A 17,581-nucleotide genomic window follows, 5' to 3' on the forward strand; every position below is an offset into this window, starting at 1 on the left:
AAGTAACCTGAGAGTTAAACTGACCACCTCGGGACTGACCTGTGACCTCTGAAAGCTGTGTGTTGAGTGCTCGGGTCCTTACCCAGCCAGTTACATGTTCATCCACAAATACACTCAACAACACACATCCCTCCTTTTTTTTGTGTAACATTACTCAAGAACTTTATCATTGATTAAAACCAAGAGAGAAAATTAAGACTACAGGATACAGAATGGTTTCTTACTATTGGACCAAAAACCGGTTTAGATTAAAAGACAGTGTAGTGTTTACCTCAAAGGTATTCTGCTGATGTGACATTTCACAGCTAAGACAGTTTTATAGTTTTACCACTTCTCGGGTTGTTTGTCCATGATATGTTGGATGGTCATCACACATGTTAAATCAGGGGCATGTTAAGTATAATGTCGAACCTTGACAATGAAGGATTAGTGGAAGGTCTAGTGGCTTTGGCAGTAGTTTCTATTTGTCTACAGGAAGTAGACATTTACTAGCATCTACTGTATACTCGACACGTATTGTTGAAGCCAGAAGTTTACATACCTCAGCCAAATACATATAAACTCTGTTTTTCACAATTCCTGACATTTAATCCTAGTAAAAATTAGGATCAGCACTTTATTTTAGGAATGTGAAATGTCAGTATTATAGTAGAGACGATTATATATTTGAGCTTTTATTTCTTTCATCGCATTCCCAGTTGGTCAGAAGTTTACATACACTCAATTAGTATTTAGTAGCATTGCCTTTAAAAGACACAGTCAACTTAGTGCATGTAAACTTCTGACCCACTGGAATTGTGATACAGTGAAATAATCTGTCGCTAAACAATTGTTGGAAAAATTACTTCTGTCCTGCACAAAGTAGATGTCCTAACCGACTTGCCAAAACTATAGTTTGTTAACAAGAAATTTGGGGAGTGGTTGAAAAACAAGTTAATGACTCCAACCTAAGTGTATGTAAACTTCCGACTTCAACTGTACCTATCAAATGTCCCATTCCCTTACCCATTTCTCATGATCTATTGACTCTAAGAATGTAAGACAATCTTCTTGAGTCCTAGGCAGGTGTTGGAAGCAAAATTGTTTTTCAATTGTTTCGTTCTGAACAGAGCCATTATTATAAAAATGTCAAATGTTAAATAACATTATTAACCGGACTTCCGTTTTTTAAAATAGTTTCCTTGCTTTTAAAATAACGGTTCTGTTCTGGAACAGAACCTTCGTTCTGATTCTGTTTCTCGAACCAGTTCCAACCCCTGGTCTTAGATGCATATTGTATGTTTCTCTGCAACGCTCAGAACAGTTCTTTATGTGGCTAAATCAGCTGATGTCTCAGGGGAGTGGATCTTATTGTGTTTCAGTGTTGATGCAGTATCATAGATGGTGTTGTTCATGCTGGAGTAAAAGACTTCATATCTCCGGTAAAGTACCAGGCAAGAGGAAGACTGGGACACTGTTACTGTAGCTCCTTATGACTTGATGACCTCCTGAACTTTTGTTATTTCCTGTTGAGGAGAGGAGTAGAATTATGTAAAAATGATGAGCATTAGGCCATACAAATGTAATTAAATGCTTAACCGTTTACCCTCTTTACTTATCTCAAAAATAAAATAAACATCTGAAAAATGTAAAAATTGTACAGGAAAATTTGCAAGATTATAGCAAAAATAATGTCCTCAATCTTTCAGTGAAGAGATACACAACTTCCTCTCAGATTATGGCTGAACTATGCCTCTTTTAGCCTTACCAAGAGGCTTGATTGGGTCGGTAAGTGTTGGGCTAAGGTCGCTTATAGTATTTTTTTTTTAAAGGCACACTTTCTTTTTCCATTTGCTTTTTGCCTCAATTTTCAAAAAATATCATCTGTGAAACATTTAATAAAATCTGTATGGCCTTAGGAAGGAAAAGGCACAACTCTCGCACACAATTGCCAACTTGGGTAACACATAATTTAAGATGCCCCTATAAATGTATAACTACAAAGCAATAACTGTAGAAAAAACATTGTAGTTACATACGACGTGTGATGTAATAACATAGTAAGAGTTTATCAGTATAGGTTATTACACAACTGGAACACAGACTGTGATTTACCTGTTGAAGGTAAATCCACATATGTTGTGTAATTACCCATGTTGTATTTTATGTTATTACACATTTCTTTGTTCCAGTGTGTAACTAATATGTTTTGTAGTTACACTTTTGGAGGTCACCTGTGTATTACCATGTTATGAACTCCAATCCAAACGGTTAACATTGCTACATGTAACTACAAAGGGCCAGTAAAACTAAATCACCAGGTAGTCTCAGGGGTTGACATGGTCTTGATATGTGGATCTTAGTAGACTATGACCTGGTAATCTTTCAAAATCTCAAACTCGAAAATCAAGAAAAATAACTGTAACTTCATCACTTAGGCCCTGATTCCTACCGGAGTTTAGAGCGTGTAAATAGAACGTTATTCCCTTTTTATCCAGCCTTTCCTTCTCTATGAATATTCTGGCCTTGAATTTAAGCATGAGAATATCTTGCTATTCACCCACTATTGGTTTGAGGTGGGGTTCAAATAACAACCTGGTCTCAAGGCATTTCATACTATTCTGTATGTAAATCCAAGACGACAATCCATTTAGTATATGTTACATGTCGTATGGTTACATGCTGTAAGACAGATGGTTACTTAAGGCAAAAAAGTGTATAAAGCGAACATCTAGCAACCCAAAGTTTTCGAATCTCATCACGGACAACTTTAGTATTTTAGCAATTTTTCAACCACTTACTACACTTTTTAGCTACTTTGCAACTACAAGCATCTTAGCTAACCCTTACCTTATCCCTTTAGCTAAACCTTTAACCTGTTACATCTATGGGGGCGCTATTTCATTATTGGATAAAAAAACGTGCCCGTTTTAAAGGCAATATTTTGTCACAAAAAGATGCTCGACTATGCATATAATTGACAGCTTTGAAAAGAGAACAATCTGACGTTTCCAAAACTGCAAAGATATTGTCTGTGAGTGCCCCAGAACTGATGCTACAGGCGAAACCAAGATGAAACTTCAAACATGAAATGAGCAGGATTTTTGAAGCTCTATTTTTCATTGTCTCCTTATATGGCTGTGAATGGGCAAGGAATGAGCCTGCCCGTTCTATCGTTTCCCCAAGGTGTCTGCAGCATTGTGACGTAATTGTAGGCATATCATTGGAAGATTGACCATAAGAGACTACATTTGCCAGGTGTCCGCCCGGTGTCCTCCGTCGAAATTGGTGCATCATCTTCAACTGCACGTTTTTCCAAGCGATTCACAGGAGAAAGTAGACATTCACGAACGATATATCAATGAAGAGATATGTGAAAAACACCTTGAGGATTGATTCTAAACAGCGATTGCCGTGTTTCAGTCGATATTATGGAGTTAATTTGGAAAACAGTTCGTCGTTTTGATGACTGAATTTTCGTTTATTTTGGTACCCAAACGTGATGTACAAAACGGAGCGATTTCTCCTACACAAAGAATCTTTCAGGAAAAACTGAACATTTGCGATGTAACTGAGAGTCTCCTCATTGAAAACATCCGAAGTTCTTCAAAGGTAAATGATTTTATTTGAATCCTTTTCTGGTTTTTGTGCAAATGTTGCCCGCTAAATGCTATGCTAAATGCTACACTAGCTATCAATACTCTTACACAAATGCTTGTTTTGCTATGGTTCAAAAGCATATTTTGAAAATCTGAGATGACAGTGTTGTTAAGAAAAGGCTAAGCTTGAGAGCTAGCACATTCATTTGCGATTTTCATAAATAGTTAACGTTACGTTATGCTAATGAGCTTGAGGCTATAACTGGATACAGGTTTTTTTCATAGCCAAACGTGAACAAAACAGAGCGATTTGTCCTCCACAAATAATATTTTTTTGAAAAACTGAACATTTTCTATCTAACTGAGAGTCTCCTCATTGAAAACATCTGAAGTTCTTCAAAGGTAAATGATTTTATTTGAATGATTTTCTTGTTTTTGTGAAAATGTTGCTGGCTGAATTCTAGGCTTATAGCTATGCTAGCTATCAATACTCTTACACAAATGCTTGTTTAGCTATGGTTGAAAAGCATATTTTGAAAATCTGAGATGACAGTGTTGTTAACAAAAGTCTAAGCTTGAGAGCAAATATATTTATTTCATTTCATTTGCGATTTTCATGAATAGTTAACGTTGCGTTATGCTAATGAGCTTGACCTTAACCCTTTAACCTAACTCATAAACTTAGCCCTAACCCTAACCCCTAGCCTAGCTAACGTTAGCAAGTAATTTGTGATTTGTGATTTGTGACAAGGAAACCAGGAATAAGGTAGAGCGAACCTGCTGGTTCCAAGATACAAAAAAAAGCCTTCTCCATGCACTGTAATTTATACATTGATAAGAGCTATTGATAAGAGTTAGGTAAATGGAGAAGTGGATTGTAAATACACATAGCAATTTTTTTTAAATGATTTTTCACTATGATGCCTGGAGATGAATGTGAAACCAGCCATATGGAAGTAAACTGAAAATCATATCAACATGGCATGTACTGCAGCCCCGTTATTCAGAATTATAATTGAATGCCCTCATAATTTGCATGAATTACATTTGGAGACCCAAGCTATGTATAGGCTTCTGTAGGGCTGAACCTGGCGGGTTGATGACTTCACTTTAGAATGTTTTGATGATATGCCTAGGCTTTTCTCCATTTTATTTTAAAATGTGTATCATGTTAAATATTTGCAACTATCTGGAGACACAGTCAGTATTTTATTCATAGCCTACCTACTTTCATTTTTTTTTTATTGCCTAAATCTACAATATCCAAGTATTTTTAAATCTACCAGTTGGTCCTGCAACAGAGATGAATATGCAAAGATGGCATTTTTTCCCCATTGATCCCTATATTCTGAACCTGCTCTTTCAATATATTTGGTCACTTGAGTCTGTCGACAGAATTCAAACGAAAGGTATACCGTATTTATACAGATGACTTGAGATAAATGTACTGAAACCCCCATTGAATGAAAACTCCACAAGAAAATCTGTTTGCCAGTAAGTGGGATGGTTTTCAGTGGTTGAATGAAATGTATTCAGAGCAAGTTAGGCGACTGAAAAAACGTAAGCTTGTATACCAAATACTGACAAGTGCCTAGGAAAGGAATACTGTACATTCCTAAAATCGGGATCGGGCCCTTAATGCACACAACATTACATCTAGCTCTAATGTAGGAGTAGCAATACTTCTTGATGACATCATTAATCAATCAAACAAGCCTGAGCCAGCATCGGACTGTCACTCACACGCTCAGCATGGAATAATGCGACGAGCAACAACAACCGCTTAAAACAACCTGTGGTAGCCTAACACCATCACTATCTCACCATCACCAATAGCCTAGTGGTGACAACAGTGACACATCAAATAGGAGGGAGCAATTTTTGGAAAACACATAGACATGGCATAAAGAAAGAGAGCATTTACACACAGCATACTGTTAAAATCAACCCATTCCTTCGAAATGCACAACTATTACTTCCCATTGCAGAATATTTTATCCCGTTCAGCACACAAAGTAACTGGTGATCTAAAGTTTAAACGCAACAATGTTTTGCAGGCATTATTTTCAGAGAGATAGCTAACAGCAAGCGAGCTGATAGAAACAGTGCCACTCACCAAATGATGATCATTTGAAAACAGTAGGCCTTCAACTTAAGTTACTCAGTGAGAGGGTGCAGCACTGAGCTAGCCTGCAACTTCACTTCCTGGAGTAGCTCAAACTGCTTCAATTGGTTTCAATGTGCTATTAAGTATTCACATAGGAAGTAATGGTGTCACGTGATGATTGCTTTGTCATTCATATATAGGGGCTCCCGAGTGTCGCAGCAGTCTAAGGCACTGCAACTCAGTGCTATTGGAGTCACTACAGACTCTGGTTCGATTCCAGGATGTATCACAACCAGCTGTGATTGGGAGTCCCATAGGGCGGCACACAATTGGCCCAGCGTCAACTGGGTTAGGGTTTGGCCAGGGTAGGCCGTCATTGTAAATAAGAATTTGTTCTCAATTAACTGACTTTCCTAGTTAAATAAAGATTGAATTAATTAATTAACATGCGGTCTAGTGTCTGAGGGCCCCGCAAATGGCTGATTTAGCTAGCTAGATTTGTCTCCCCATAGACCACCAAAGAAAAATCCCGACTGGACCTTTTCTTCTCTTCCGTGTTTAACCCTTCCCTTTCCAACACAAACTGAAGAGGTGAAATCAGAATATAATTTAAATGATAGAAAAAAAATTACATTTTAAATGTAAATTTAAAAAAAGAACATATCATTTTACACATCCTTAGACCTTTTCTGAAGGCTTTTTCTCACGGATCCCCACTGATCAAATGTTACGGTTAGAAGAATGTTGTCACAACGGTTGCACATGTATTTACAATGTGCTTACCCAAGAGCAAGCAACTTAAGGTGGAGTGAAGTAACCTTTTTGAATTACTATATAGTTACAAAGTCTCTTTGTTAAAGGTCTATGAAAGTATTTTGCCTATGGATCTCATGTGGCAGAGGCCAAAGAATTTCATCCATGTAAAACCTGCCGAATAGACGATCCTGTATACGTTGTATTTTCAACCAGCAGCTATCGGGACAAAACACTGATCACATTTTTTTCAAACTTTTTACAGTGTTAGTTTCATCAGCTGTGCAAAATGATACAAAACACAGGAAAAAAACAGAAGTTTGACTGCACTGGGCCTTTAATGGATGTAATAAAGATTCATATTCAAAACCAATCTCATTTAATACAATGCTGTAGACGAGTAGCTAGGCCTGTAGCTACATTACATTGTCAAAAACAAACATTGTAAACAATGTACAAATCTGTGTCTTCAATTGTGCATCTAAAAAGTTCCTTTGTGATTATTTTGAATATGCCATAAACGCTAAAAAGTTATCATGAGGAGATAGTGGCCAGGTTAACAAAATCAAAGCATGTCTTACCTTTTCCAAAAACGGTAACTACATATTAAGTTGCTTGCTCTTGGGTAAATACATTGTAAATACATGTATATCCTTTATAACAACATTGCAATTACAAAGTTGGTTGTCAAATGTTGTGACATAGTACAAAGTAACCAAAAGGGTTATGCCTAATGTCGCCTCATTTACACATTTGGGGTTGGAGTTCTTGACATGGTAATACACAGGTGACTTCCAAAAGTATAATTACAAAACATATCAGTTGCTTACTGGATCAAGGACGTTGTGTAATAAAATAACTACATAAAATAGATTATGAGTCACTACACACGTGGAATTGCCTTCATTCAGCGAGTGGATTTGTGTGGAATTACCTTCAGCGAGTGCATTTGTAATTACAAAGTCCTTGTTCCAATTGTGTAATTACCAATAAACACTATTAAAATGAAATTAAATAGCAGGTTTGGCCTTGAAAGGCCTTCATCAGAATCACATCCGACATTTCCTGTTGAGACAGATATGAGAATATAAAGTGTGTTTACAGAACCTCAGTACAAAAATGATTCTTGTCCCACGTGGACATCGCGTCATCAACAACTCCTCCATCTACTCTTTAGACAATCATCCACTTTTCAGACTCACCTCCTTAAGAACACTTTGCAACTTCTCATAGGCCTCATCCAAATCGCTGTTGACAATGACAATGTCAAACAATCCAGGCTCGTTGCCTAAAATAGTGAAGAAACAATTATGGAAACACTTCTCAAATCATGCAATGGACTATCCTTAGTTCAATTCCCATCCCTCAAGCATGTGTCGTCTTAAAACTAGTTTACACAGGATAGTATGGGGGACCTACACTCCTCCATGTCAGTCCGGGCTTCTTCCAGGCAGCTCTGTATTTTCTCCTCTGTCTCCGTCGCTCTACCCCTCAGACGTTCTTCCTGTCCATATCAATGGTCCCCAAAAACAATGACAGTTTATACAGTAGCAGAGAGGTAGGCAACTAGATTCAGACGTGGGCTGATTCCTTTCTGAGCGAATGGTCAGCGGGCCAGAACATAATCATTTGTACACTACAAACAGACCACAAATAAGCTCAAAGGTATTATGTATTTCACAATAACATAATTTCATACTCACATATTTATCCATTTATTCATAGGAATACAAGGGAACAGGATTCATGAATGACTTATTTTTTTGTTGTATTCTTAGTGATTTAACAGTCTTCTTGGTCCAACAACATATGTTTTCTTTTTTTTTTACTTACAACTTTGGGGGGCCAAATAAAAATCGCTTAGGGGGCAAATTTGTCGCCTGTTGCGGACCCCTGCTGTGGAAGAACCCTGTGGAATGTATGGTTGTGGACTCTTACCAGGACCTCAATAGAGGGTGGCTGGATAGAGATATAGATTGGGTCCAGGTTAGTCTCCTTGATGTGCCTCACTCCTGCGATATCCACGTCCAAGATACAAATGAGGCCCTTGGCCCTCACATCCTGTACAGCACTCTTACTGTGGAGAAAACAAATAAAATAGCTATGTTTCTTCATTGCATCCACAATTCCACGAAATAAACTAGAAATTATAAATCTTTCCACAACTATCACTGATTCATACTATAAGACATTTCGGTGCCAACAGAAAGTTCCCGAAAATATACTCTACCTTGTTCCGTACAGGTTGCCCGAAAACTCATCAGTCTCAATGAATTCTCCCTTGTCAATATCCTCCTGCATAGCCTCCCTGTTTGTGAAGTGGTAATCTTGAAACGGACAGGAGAGAAGAAGACGAGGTTAGTCATCAGTCAGCCTGGATGGAGTTCTCTGAAAACAACTGTGGGTAAGTTCACAGGGTACAATACATTTATATTGATTAGTAATCAGGCACTAGAAAATGTTTTATAGACAGAATGCAAGGACAAGTATGGGTAGACAGGGAAATTAGCATTCACATCACTACACATTACTGTGTCCCTACCATTGCGATTATCTTATTCCTCCACAACATCACAGTGGATCTAACACAGTGGGGAGAACTCTGTAGGTAACACAGGACAACCTTGTCACGATCACATTTACAGGGACAACAACACTCATATTGAACCTAGAGCCACTGACGTCAACACATACACATATAGCATCACAACATTACAGGTTTGTTCAGAATGAATCCCAGCACATTACAATGTGTCCAGGTAAAAGGTAGGTGGATAGAGGATTTCAATGGCTGAAGGTGAAAATTATTTTAATGATTAATGAAAAATAGACAATGAACATATAGGGGGGGAAGTAAACTATCACAGACTGATTCCAACAAGCTCACTGTCATGGTGGTGCAGTTTCTGTGTCATTTTACGTAAGAAAACACAAAGGTATATTGATCAAGGAAATATAAATAATATCAAGGATATTTGCCTTTACAACAGGACCAGACCTTACTAGCAGCTATGATCCATACTATAAATTGATATTACTGAACTGGAGCTATATTTACAAAACGGCTGTACTATGAAGCCTATCAATTTCAACAAAATGTTGCAATGCTAATGTTGGGTACAAAACAGACATTTTATGGGTGTGAAGACTTCTCTCTTTGGGTCTGGAGAGGGAATCCACTACTGAGGAATTACAGGGGGCTAATTTCAAATGCTTTTTACTCCAAAGTGCAAACTGGCATTTGTATTCCTTTGAATAATAGACTGAGTACTTCCATGACTATTAAGCCCTTGGTGTTTGGTCACTCTGTACTTGAAATATGAAAGTAACCCCCATCACTCTCTCTTGGTAATGTTTTTATGAATCACATTTAGGTGTGGTTCAATAGAAGCCTAAATCAGGAGGATAGCTACACCTGCGGATGAAACAGAAGATAGGACGTCTGCTACGGGCAGTAACATAGCCCCCAGAAGCATAGGCAGACCGAACAGGCCTACGGAGAAGAAAAAAAAGGCATAAACAAAGATGTATATCCCTGTATCTTACAGGGGGATACTTGGGAGAGCTATTGGTGCAGTTCGCTTGGGAGTAAGAAGCATTGGAGCTTCAGTGTCAATAGTAGAGTGGGAGAAGAGGTGGTGTGTAGGCACAAAAAGGGCAAAAGGAGTATTGAAAGAGTGGAAGTGTCCATTTTTTAATATATTTTTTAACCTTTTATTTAACTTGGCAAGTCAGTTAAGAACAAATTATTATTTCACATTGACGGCCTACCCCGGACAAACCCTCCCCTAACCCGGACGGCGCTGGGCCAATTGTGCGCCGCCCTATGGGACTCCCGAAAAACCTGGAAGTAGTAGGTTTAAGATTTTTTTCATATATATATATACAGTACCAGTCAAAAGTTTGGACACACCTACTCATTCAAGGGTTTTTCTTTTTTTTATTATGTTATACATTGTAGAAGACATCAAAACTATGAAATAACATACTGAATCATGTAGTAAGAAAAAAAAAGTGTTCAAAAGATTGCCACCCTTTGCCTTGATGACAACTTTGCATCAAGGGGTGACGGATTTAGGTATAGATGACATGAGCAGCTGCCCAGGGCGGCATCTTGTCCTGGTGCGGCACAGGGCGTCCGCACAAAAGGCAAATCGGAATGGTGACATTTGTGTGATAAAAATTAGAGCTGGTATACAGAAGATAGCCCTATTTGGTAAAAGCCAAGTCCATATTATGGAAAAAACAGCTGAAATAAGCAAAGAGAAACGACAGTCAATGCGGAAAATGTCAAGAACTTTGAAAGTTTCTTCAAGTGCAGTCGCAAAAACCATCAAGCTCTCATGAGGACCGCTACAGGAAAAGAGTTTCCTCTGCTGCAGAGGATAACTTCATTAGAGTTACCAGCCTCAGAAATTGCAGACCAAATAAATGCTTCAGAGTTCGTGACAGACACATCTCAACATCAACTGTTCAGAGGAGACTGCGTGAATCAGGCTTTCATGATCAAAGGGCTACCCAGACCCCTCTTTTCCGCTGCTTCTACTCTGTGTGCTATCTATGCATAGTCACTATAACTCTACCTACATGTACATATTACCTCAATTACCTTGACTAACCGGTGCCACCACACGCGGACACCAACGTCTTACTGCCAGACAAGATAAACACGTTCTTTTCCTGCTTTGAGGATAACACAGCATCACTGACGAGGCCAACTAATGAGAACTGTGGGCTCTCCTTCTCTGTGGCCGACATAAGTAAGACATTTAAGCGTGTTAACCCTCGCAAGACTGCAGGCCCAGACGGCATCTCTAGCTGCCTCCTCAGAGCATGTGCAGACCAGCTGGCTGGTGTGTTTACGGACATATTCAGTCTCTCCTTATCCCAGTCTGCTGTCCCCACATGCTTCAAGATGGCCACCATCCATTGTTCCTGTACCCAAGAATGCAAAGGTAACTGAAGTAAATGACGTAGCACTCACTTCTGTAATCATGAAGTGCTTTGAGAGACTAGTCAAGGATCAGATCACCTCCACCTTACCGGTCACCCTAGACTCACATCAATTTGTTTTCCGCCCTAATTGGTTCACAGATGATACAATCGCCATCACACTGCACACTGCCCTATCCCATCTGGACAAGAGGAATACCTATGTAAGAACGCTGTTCAATTACTATAGCTCATCATTCAACCCCATAGTAACCTTATAAGCTAATCATTAAGCTTGAGGCCCCACCAATCTTAGTCATTGGTGCTTCCTGCTTTAGTGTTTGCTTGTAAGCAGGAATCAGGAGGATATAATTATGGTCAGATTTGCCAAATGGATGGCGAGGGAGAGCTTTGTACAAATCGCTGTGTGTGGAGTAAAGGTGGTCTAGATTTGTTTTCCCTCTGGTTGCACATTTAACATGCTGGTAGAAATTGGGTCAAACAGATTTGAGTTTCCCTGCATTAAAGTCCCCGGCCACTAGTAGTGCCGCCTCTGGATGAGCATTTTCCTGTTTGCTTATGGACTTATACAGCTCATTGAGTGCTATCTTAGTGCCAGCATCAGTTTGTGGTGATATATAGACAGCCATGAAAAATATAGATAAAATATCTTGGTAAATAGTGTGGTCTACAGTTTATCGTGAGAAACTCTACCACAGGTGAGCAACACCTCAAGACTTCCTTAGATTTCATGCACCAGCTGTTGTTTACAAATATACATAGACCGTCACCTCTTGTCTTTACCAGAGGCTGCTGTTCTATCCTGCTGAAAAACCTTAAAACCCGCCAGCTGTATGTTAGTAATTTCGTCGTTCAGCCACGACGAAACATACGCTTTACAGTTTTTGATGTCCCTTTAGTAGGATATACATGATTGTAGTTAGTCTATTTTATTGTCGATTGATTATACATTGGCTAATAGGACCGATGGTAAAAGGTAGATTACCCTCTCGGCGACAGATCCTTACAAGGCACCCGGACCTTCGTCCTCGATACCTCTGATTCTTTCTCCTGCAAATGACGGGGATGAGGGCCTTGTCGGCCATCTGAAGTAAATCCTTCCCATCTGACTCATTGAATAAAAACTATTCCTCCAGTACAGGGTGAGTAATATCCTGATGTCTTGATAATATTTTCGGGCATAAGACAGGGTGGCAGTAACATTACGTACAAAATAAATTGCAAATAATGCAAAAAAAGACATACAAAATAGCACAATTAGTTACGGGAGCGTAAAACGGCAGCCATCTCCTTCGTCGCCATTCTTCTGAATCAGATGACCTGGCCTCCACAATCACCCGACCTCAACCCAATTGAGATGGTTTTGGGATGAGTTCGACCACAGTGTGAAGGAGAAGCAGCCAATAAGTGCTCAGCATATGTGGGATCTCCTTCAAGTCTGTTGGAAAAGCATTCCTCATAAAGCTGGTTGAGATAATTCCAAGAGTGTGCAAGGCTGTCATCAAGGCAAAGGGTGGCTACTTTGAAGAATCTAAAATATATTTTGATTTGTTTAACACTTTTTGGTTACTAAAAGATTCCATAGGTGTTATTTCATAGTTTTGATGTATTCACTATTGTTCTACAATGTATAAAATAGTAGAAATAAAGAAAAACCCTTGAATGAGTAGGTGTGTCCAAATGTTTGACTGGTACTGTATATATTTGACAGTTTGTGGGCAATTTAATATGATAGTTGTTTACAATTAGGCTAAATGTCTTATAAATGTCCTACTAATATAAAATGATAAAAAATGACTCAAGCCATACGAGTCTAGTAATATATCTCTCATATAAACTCAGCAAAAAAGGACCCTGTCCTTTAAAGATAATTCATAAAAATCCAAATAACTTCACAGATCTTCATTGTAAAGGGTTACTGTTTCTCTTGCTTGTTCAAAGAACCATAAACAATTAATGAACATGCACCAGTGGAACGGTCGTTAAGACACTAACAGCTTACAGACGGTAGGCAATTAAGGTCACAGTTATGTAAATGTAGGACACTAAAGAGGCCTTTCTACTGACCTTGAAAAACACCAAAAGAAGATGCCCAGGATCCCTGCTCATCTGCGTGAACGTGCTTTAGGCATGCTGCATGGCGGCATGAGGACTGCAGATGTGGCCAGAGCAATAAATTGCAATGTCCGTACAGTGAGACGCCTAAGACAGCGCTACAGGGAGACAGGACGGGCAGCTGATTGTCCTCGCAGTGGCATACAACGTGTAACAAGACCTGTACAGGATCGGTACATCCGAACATCACATCAGCAGGATAGGTACAGAATGGCAACAACAACTGCCCGAGTTACACCAGGAACGCACAATCCCTCCATCAGTGCTCAGACTGTCCGCAATAGGCTGAGAGAGGCTGGACTGGGGGCTTGTAGGCCTGTTGTAAGGCAGGTCCTCACCAGACATCACAGGCAACAATGTTGATCTCTTCACTGACGAGTCGTGGTTTTGTCTCACCAGGGGTAATGGTCGGATTCGCGTTTATCGTCAAAGAAATTAGCATTACACCGAGGCCTGTACTCTGGAGCGGAATCGATTTGGAGGTGGAGTGTCCGTTATGGTCTGGGGCGGCATCACAGCATCGGACTGAGCTTGTTGTCATTGCAGGCAATCTCAAAGCTGTGTGTTACAGGGAAGCCTTTCTCCTCCCTCATGTGGTACCCTTCCTGCAGGCTCATCCTGACATGACCCTCCAGCATGACAATGCCACCTGCCATACTGCTCGTACTGTGTGTGTGATTTCCTGCAAGACAGGATTGTCAGTGTTCTGCCATGGCCAGCGCAGAGCCCGGATCTCAATCCCATTGAGCATGTCTGGGACCTGTTAGATCGGAGGGTGAGGGCTTGGGCCAATCCCCCCAGAAATGTCCGGGAACTTGCAGGTGCCTTGGTGGAAGAGTGGGGTAACATCTCACAGCAAGAACTGGCAAATCTGGTGCAGTCCATGAGGAGGAGATTGCAGTACTTAATGCAGCTGGTGGCCACAGCAGATACTGACTGTTACTTTGAATTTGACTCCCCCCCCTCACCCACACACACACACTTTGTTCAGGGACACATTATTCCATTTCTGTTAGTCACATGTCTGTGGAACTTGTTCAGTTTATGTCTCAGTTGTTGAATCTTATTTTCATACAAATATTTACACATGTTAAGTTTGCTGAAAATAAACGCAATTGACAGTGAGAGGACATTTCTTTTTTGCTGAGTTTATGTCATTCTACTGTACATTCACTTTAATATTGTTTTCTGTCTTTAGTTATACTTATGTATGATGGAAAACATCAATTTTGGCTTTTATTTGTTTTATTTTACCCCCTTTTCGTGGTATCCAATTGTTAGTAGTTACTATCTTGTCTCATCGCTACAACTCCCATACGGGATCGGGAGAGACGAAGGTCAAAAGCCATGCGTCCTCCGAAACACAACCCAACCAAGCTGTACTGCTTCTTAACACAGTGCGCATCCAACCCAGATGCCAGCTGCACCAATGTGTTGAAGGAAACACCGTGCACCTGGCGACCTGGTTAGCACCCAGCCCGCCACAGGAGTCACTAGTGTGTCATGAGACAAGGATATCCCTACCGGCCAAACCCTCCCTAACCCGGACAACGCTAGACCAATTGTGCGTCGCCCCATGGACCTCCCAGCCGTGGCCGGCTGCAACAGAGCCTAGGCTCGAACCCAGAGTCTCTGGTGGCACAGCTGGCACTGTGATGCAGTGCCCTAGACCCCTGCGCCACCCAGGAGGCCACTTTTGGCTTTTCAGCGAACTGTCTGAACATTAATAATCTATGCAGAAATATAACAATTGTGTGCAGATACAGAGCCTTCAGAAAGTATTCAACCCCTTGGATTTTTTTGTTGTGAAACAGCCTGAATTGAAAATGACATTGATATTTTGTATCACTGGACTACACACAATACCCCATAATGTCAAAGTGGAATTATATTTTTTTAAATATTTTAACAAATTAATGAAAAATGAAAAGCTGAAATGTCTTGAGTCAATAGGTATTCAACTCTTTTGTTATGGCAAATTTGCTCAACAAGTCACAAGTTATTTTTGAATGACTACCTCATCTCTGTATCCCAACACATACACTTATCTTTAAGGTCCCTCAGTCTAGCAGTAAATGTCAAACACAGATTCAACCAGAAAGACCAGGGAGGATTTCCAATGCCTCACAAAGAAGGGCACCTATGTGCTGATTTAAAAAACAAACAGACATTGAATACCCCTTTGATTGATTGGATACATTGGAATGTATCAATACACCCAGTCAATACAACGATACAGGCGTCCTTCCTAACTAGTTGCCGGAGAGGAAGGAATCAGCTCAAGGATTTCACCATGAGGCCAGTTAAAACAGTTACAGAGTTTAATGGCTGTGGATGGATCAACAATGTTGCAGTTACTCCAAAATACTAACCTAAATCGCAGAGTGAAAAGAAGGAAGCCAGTACAGAATAAATATATTCCAAACCATGCTTTCTGTTTGCCATAATGCATTAAAGTAAAACTGCAAAAGATATGGCAAAGAAGGAACTTTCCAACACAGCACATCACTGAGTACCACTCTTATATTATATTTTCAGGCATGGTGGTGTTTCCATCATGTTATGGTTATGCTTGTCATCAGCAAGGACTAGGGAGTTAAGGATAAGAAGAAACAGAATAGAGCTAAACACAGGCAAAATACGAGAGGAAAACCTGGTTCAGTCCGCTTTCCGACAGACACCGCGAGTCAAATTCACCTTTCAGCAGGACTATAATCTAAAACACAAAGACAAATATACACTGGGGTGCCTTACCAAGACAACGTTTAATGTTTTTGGGTGGCCTAGTTACAGTTTTGACTTAAATCTGCTTACAAATCTATGGCAAGACTTGAAAATGGCTGTCGAACAATGATCAACAATGAACTTGACAATACTTTTTTAAAGAATAATGTGCAAATATTGCACAATCCAGGTGTGCAAAGCTCTTAGAGACTTATCCAGAAAGACTCACAGCTGTAATCGCTGCCAAAGGTGATTGAACCATCTATTGACTCAGGGGGGTTGAGTACTTATCAATATATACATTGTTTATTTTTTTATTTATTTTTTTACAAATGTTAGAATTTTCTTCCATTTTGACATTACAGGGTATTTGGTGTAGATTGTTGTCAGACAATTTTAATCCCACTTTGTAAAATATGGAAAAAGTCAAGGGGTGTGAATACTTTCTGAAGGCACTGTAACTGCCACCACACTCAACATTCATGGCACTGCAACACACATTAAGTTTGAGGCCTGGCGTTCATACGGTAGGACATTCTTACTAAAGATACAGTAGAAGGCCAGCACCATTCTTGGCCTGGAGAGCACCACCAATATCCTTCTGGGTTTACAGACATGATCTGTGTTTATGAGTAAGAGAATGATACTGTACCTTTGCCATCTACCTCTCCTGGACGTGGGTCCCTTGTTGTATCTGTAAGGACACATTTAGTGAGCATAAATGTAACACCCATCTTATTCTGTGAGCATACTTGTCATAAATGATACAGAATGATATCAATAACCTCAACCAATGATGAGCATTCAAAGATATGCCAGACAACCCTAACTGTATGCCGTTTCTTTTGTGCTCAGTGGTCTTCCTCGCGATCCAGTCGATAGCCATCAAGAAGTGAAATGGTGACAGTGGATATCCCTGTCTCACACCAATCAGTACAGCCATAACTAAACTGTTAAAAAATTGTTTGACTATGAGTGGTCTACATAAGAGCGTCTGCTAAATGACTTAAATGTAATGTAAATGTAATATCACACTCCAAGTACTATGACAAACGGCCTGTAGTTAGATAAGGCTGAGACAGTGGGGATAGATCCTGCTCGGCTACCACTGGAAACTACATGTTGGGTGACACAATACCTACGTGATACGCTGAAGCCGAAAACTCCCTTGTAGTCCTTCAGCAGCTTCTTCAGCAGAGTGCTCTTCCCTGCCCCTGAGGGGCCACTTATTACAACAGGCCTGGGTCCTGACATAATACTGACGCAAAGGGAGAGAGGGATTGAATACAATGAAAGATTTTGTTATAGGACATGTGTGGCTATGAAATGCATAATAACAAAATTCTTCTTC

General features: G+C 39.9%; 1 protein-coding gene across 1 annotated transcript; it reads right to left on the reverse strand.

Moving 5' to 3' along the window:
• Positions 1-1,469: 1,469 nt before the first annotated feature.
• Positions 1,470-17,484, reverse strand: LOC135511692 (guanylate kinase-like). Its single transcript, XM_064933170.1, has 7 exons — positions 17,373-17,484; positions 16,883-16,924; positions 8,669-8,765; positions 8,377-8,515; positions 7,858-7,942; positions 7,641-7,726; positions 1,470-1,505 (listed from the first exon to the last, which is right to left on the reverse strand). The coding sequence occupies exons 1-7, from the start codon at positions 17,482-17,484 to the stop codon at positions 1,470-1,472; spliced, it is 597 nt and encodes a 198-aa protein (XP_064789242.1).
• Positions 17,485-17,581: the final 97 nt, after the last annotated feature.

This window comes from Oncorhynchus masou, chromosome 24 (genome assembly GCF_036934945.1).
Source record: "Oncorhynchus masou masou isolate Uvic2021 chromosome 24, UVic_Omas_1.1, whole genome shotgun sequence".
NCBI lineage: Eukaryota > Metazoa > Chordata > Actinopteri > Salmoniformes > Salmonidae > Oncorhynchus > Oncorhynchus masou.

Coding starts and splice junctions, on each gene's coding strand:
- LOC135511692 (XM_064933170.1), bottom strand. CDS start 17,484: ATGTCAGGACCCAGGCCTGTTGTAATAAGTGGCCCCTCAGGGGCAGGG. Junction 7,943..8,376: donor CACCCTCTATTGAGGTCCTG/GTAAGAGTCCAC, acceptor TGATATGGACAG/GAAGAACGTCTGAGGGGTAG. Junction 1,506..7,640: donor TGCAAAGTGTTCTTAAGGAG/GTGAGTCTGAAA, acceptor TCTCCTCAACAG/GAAATAACAAAAGTTCAGGA.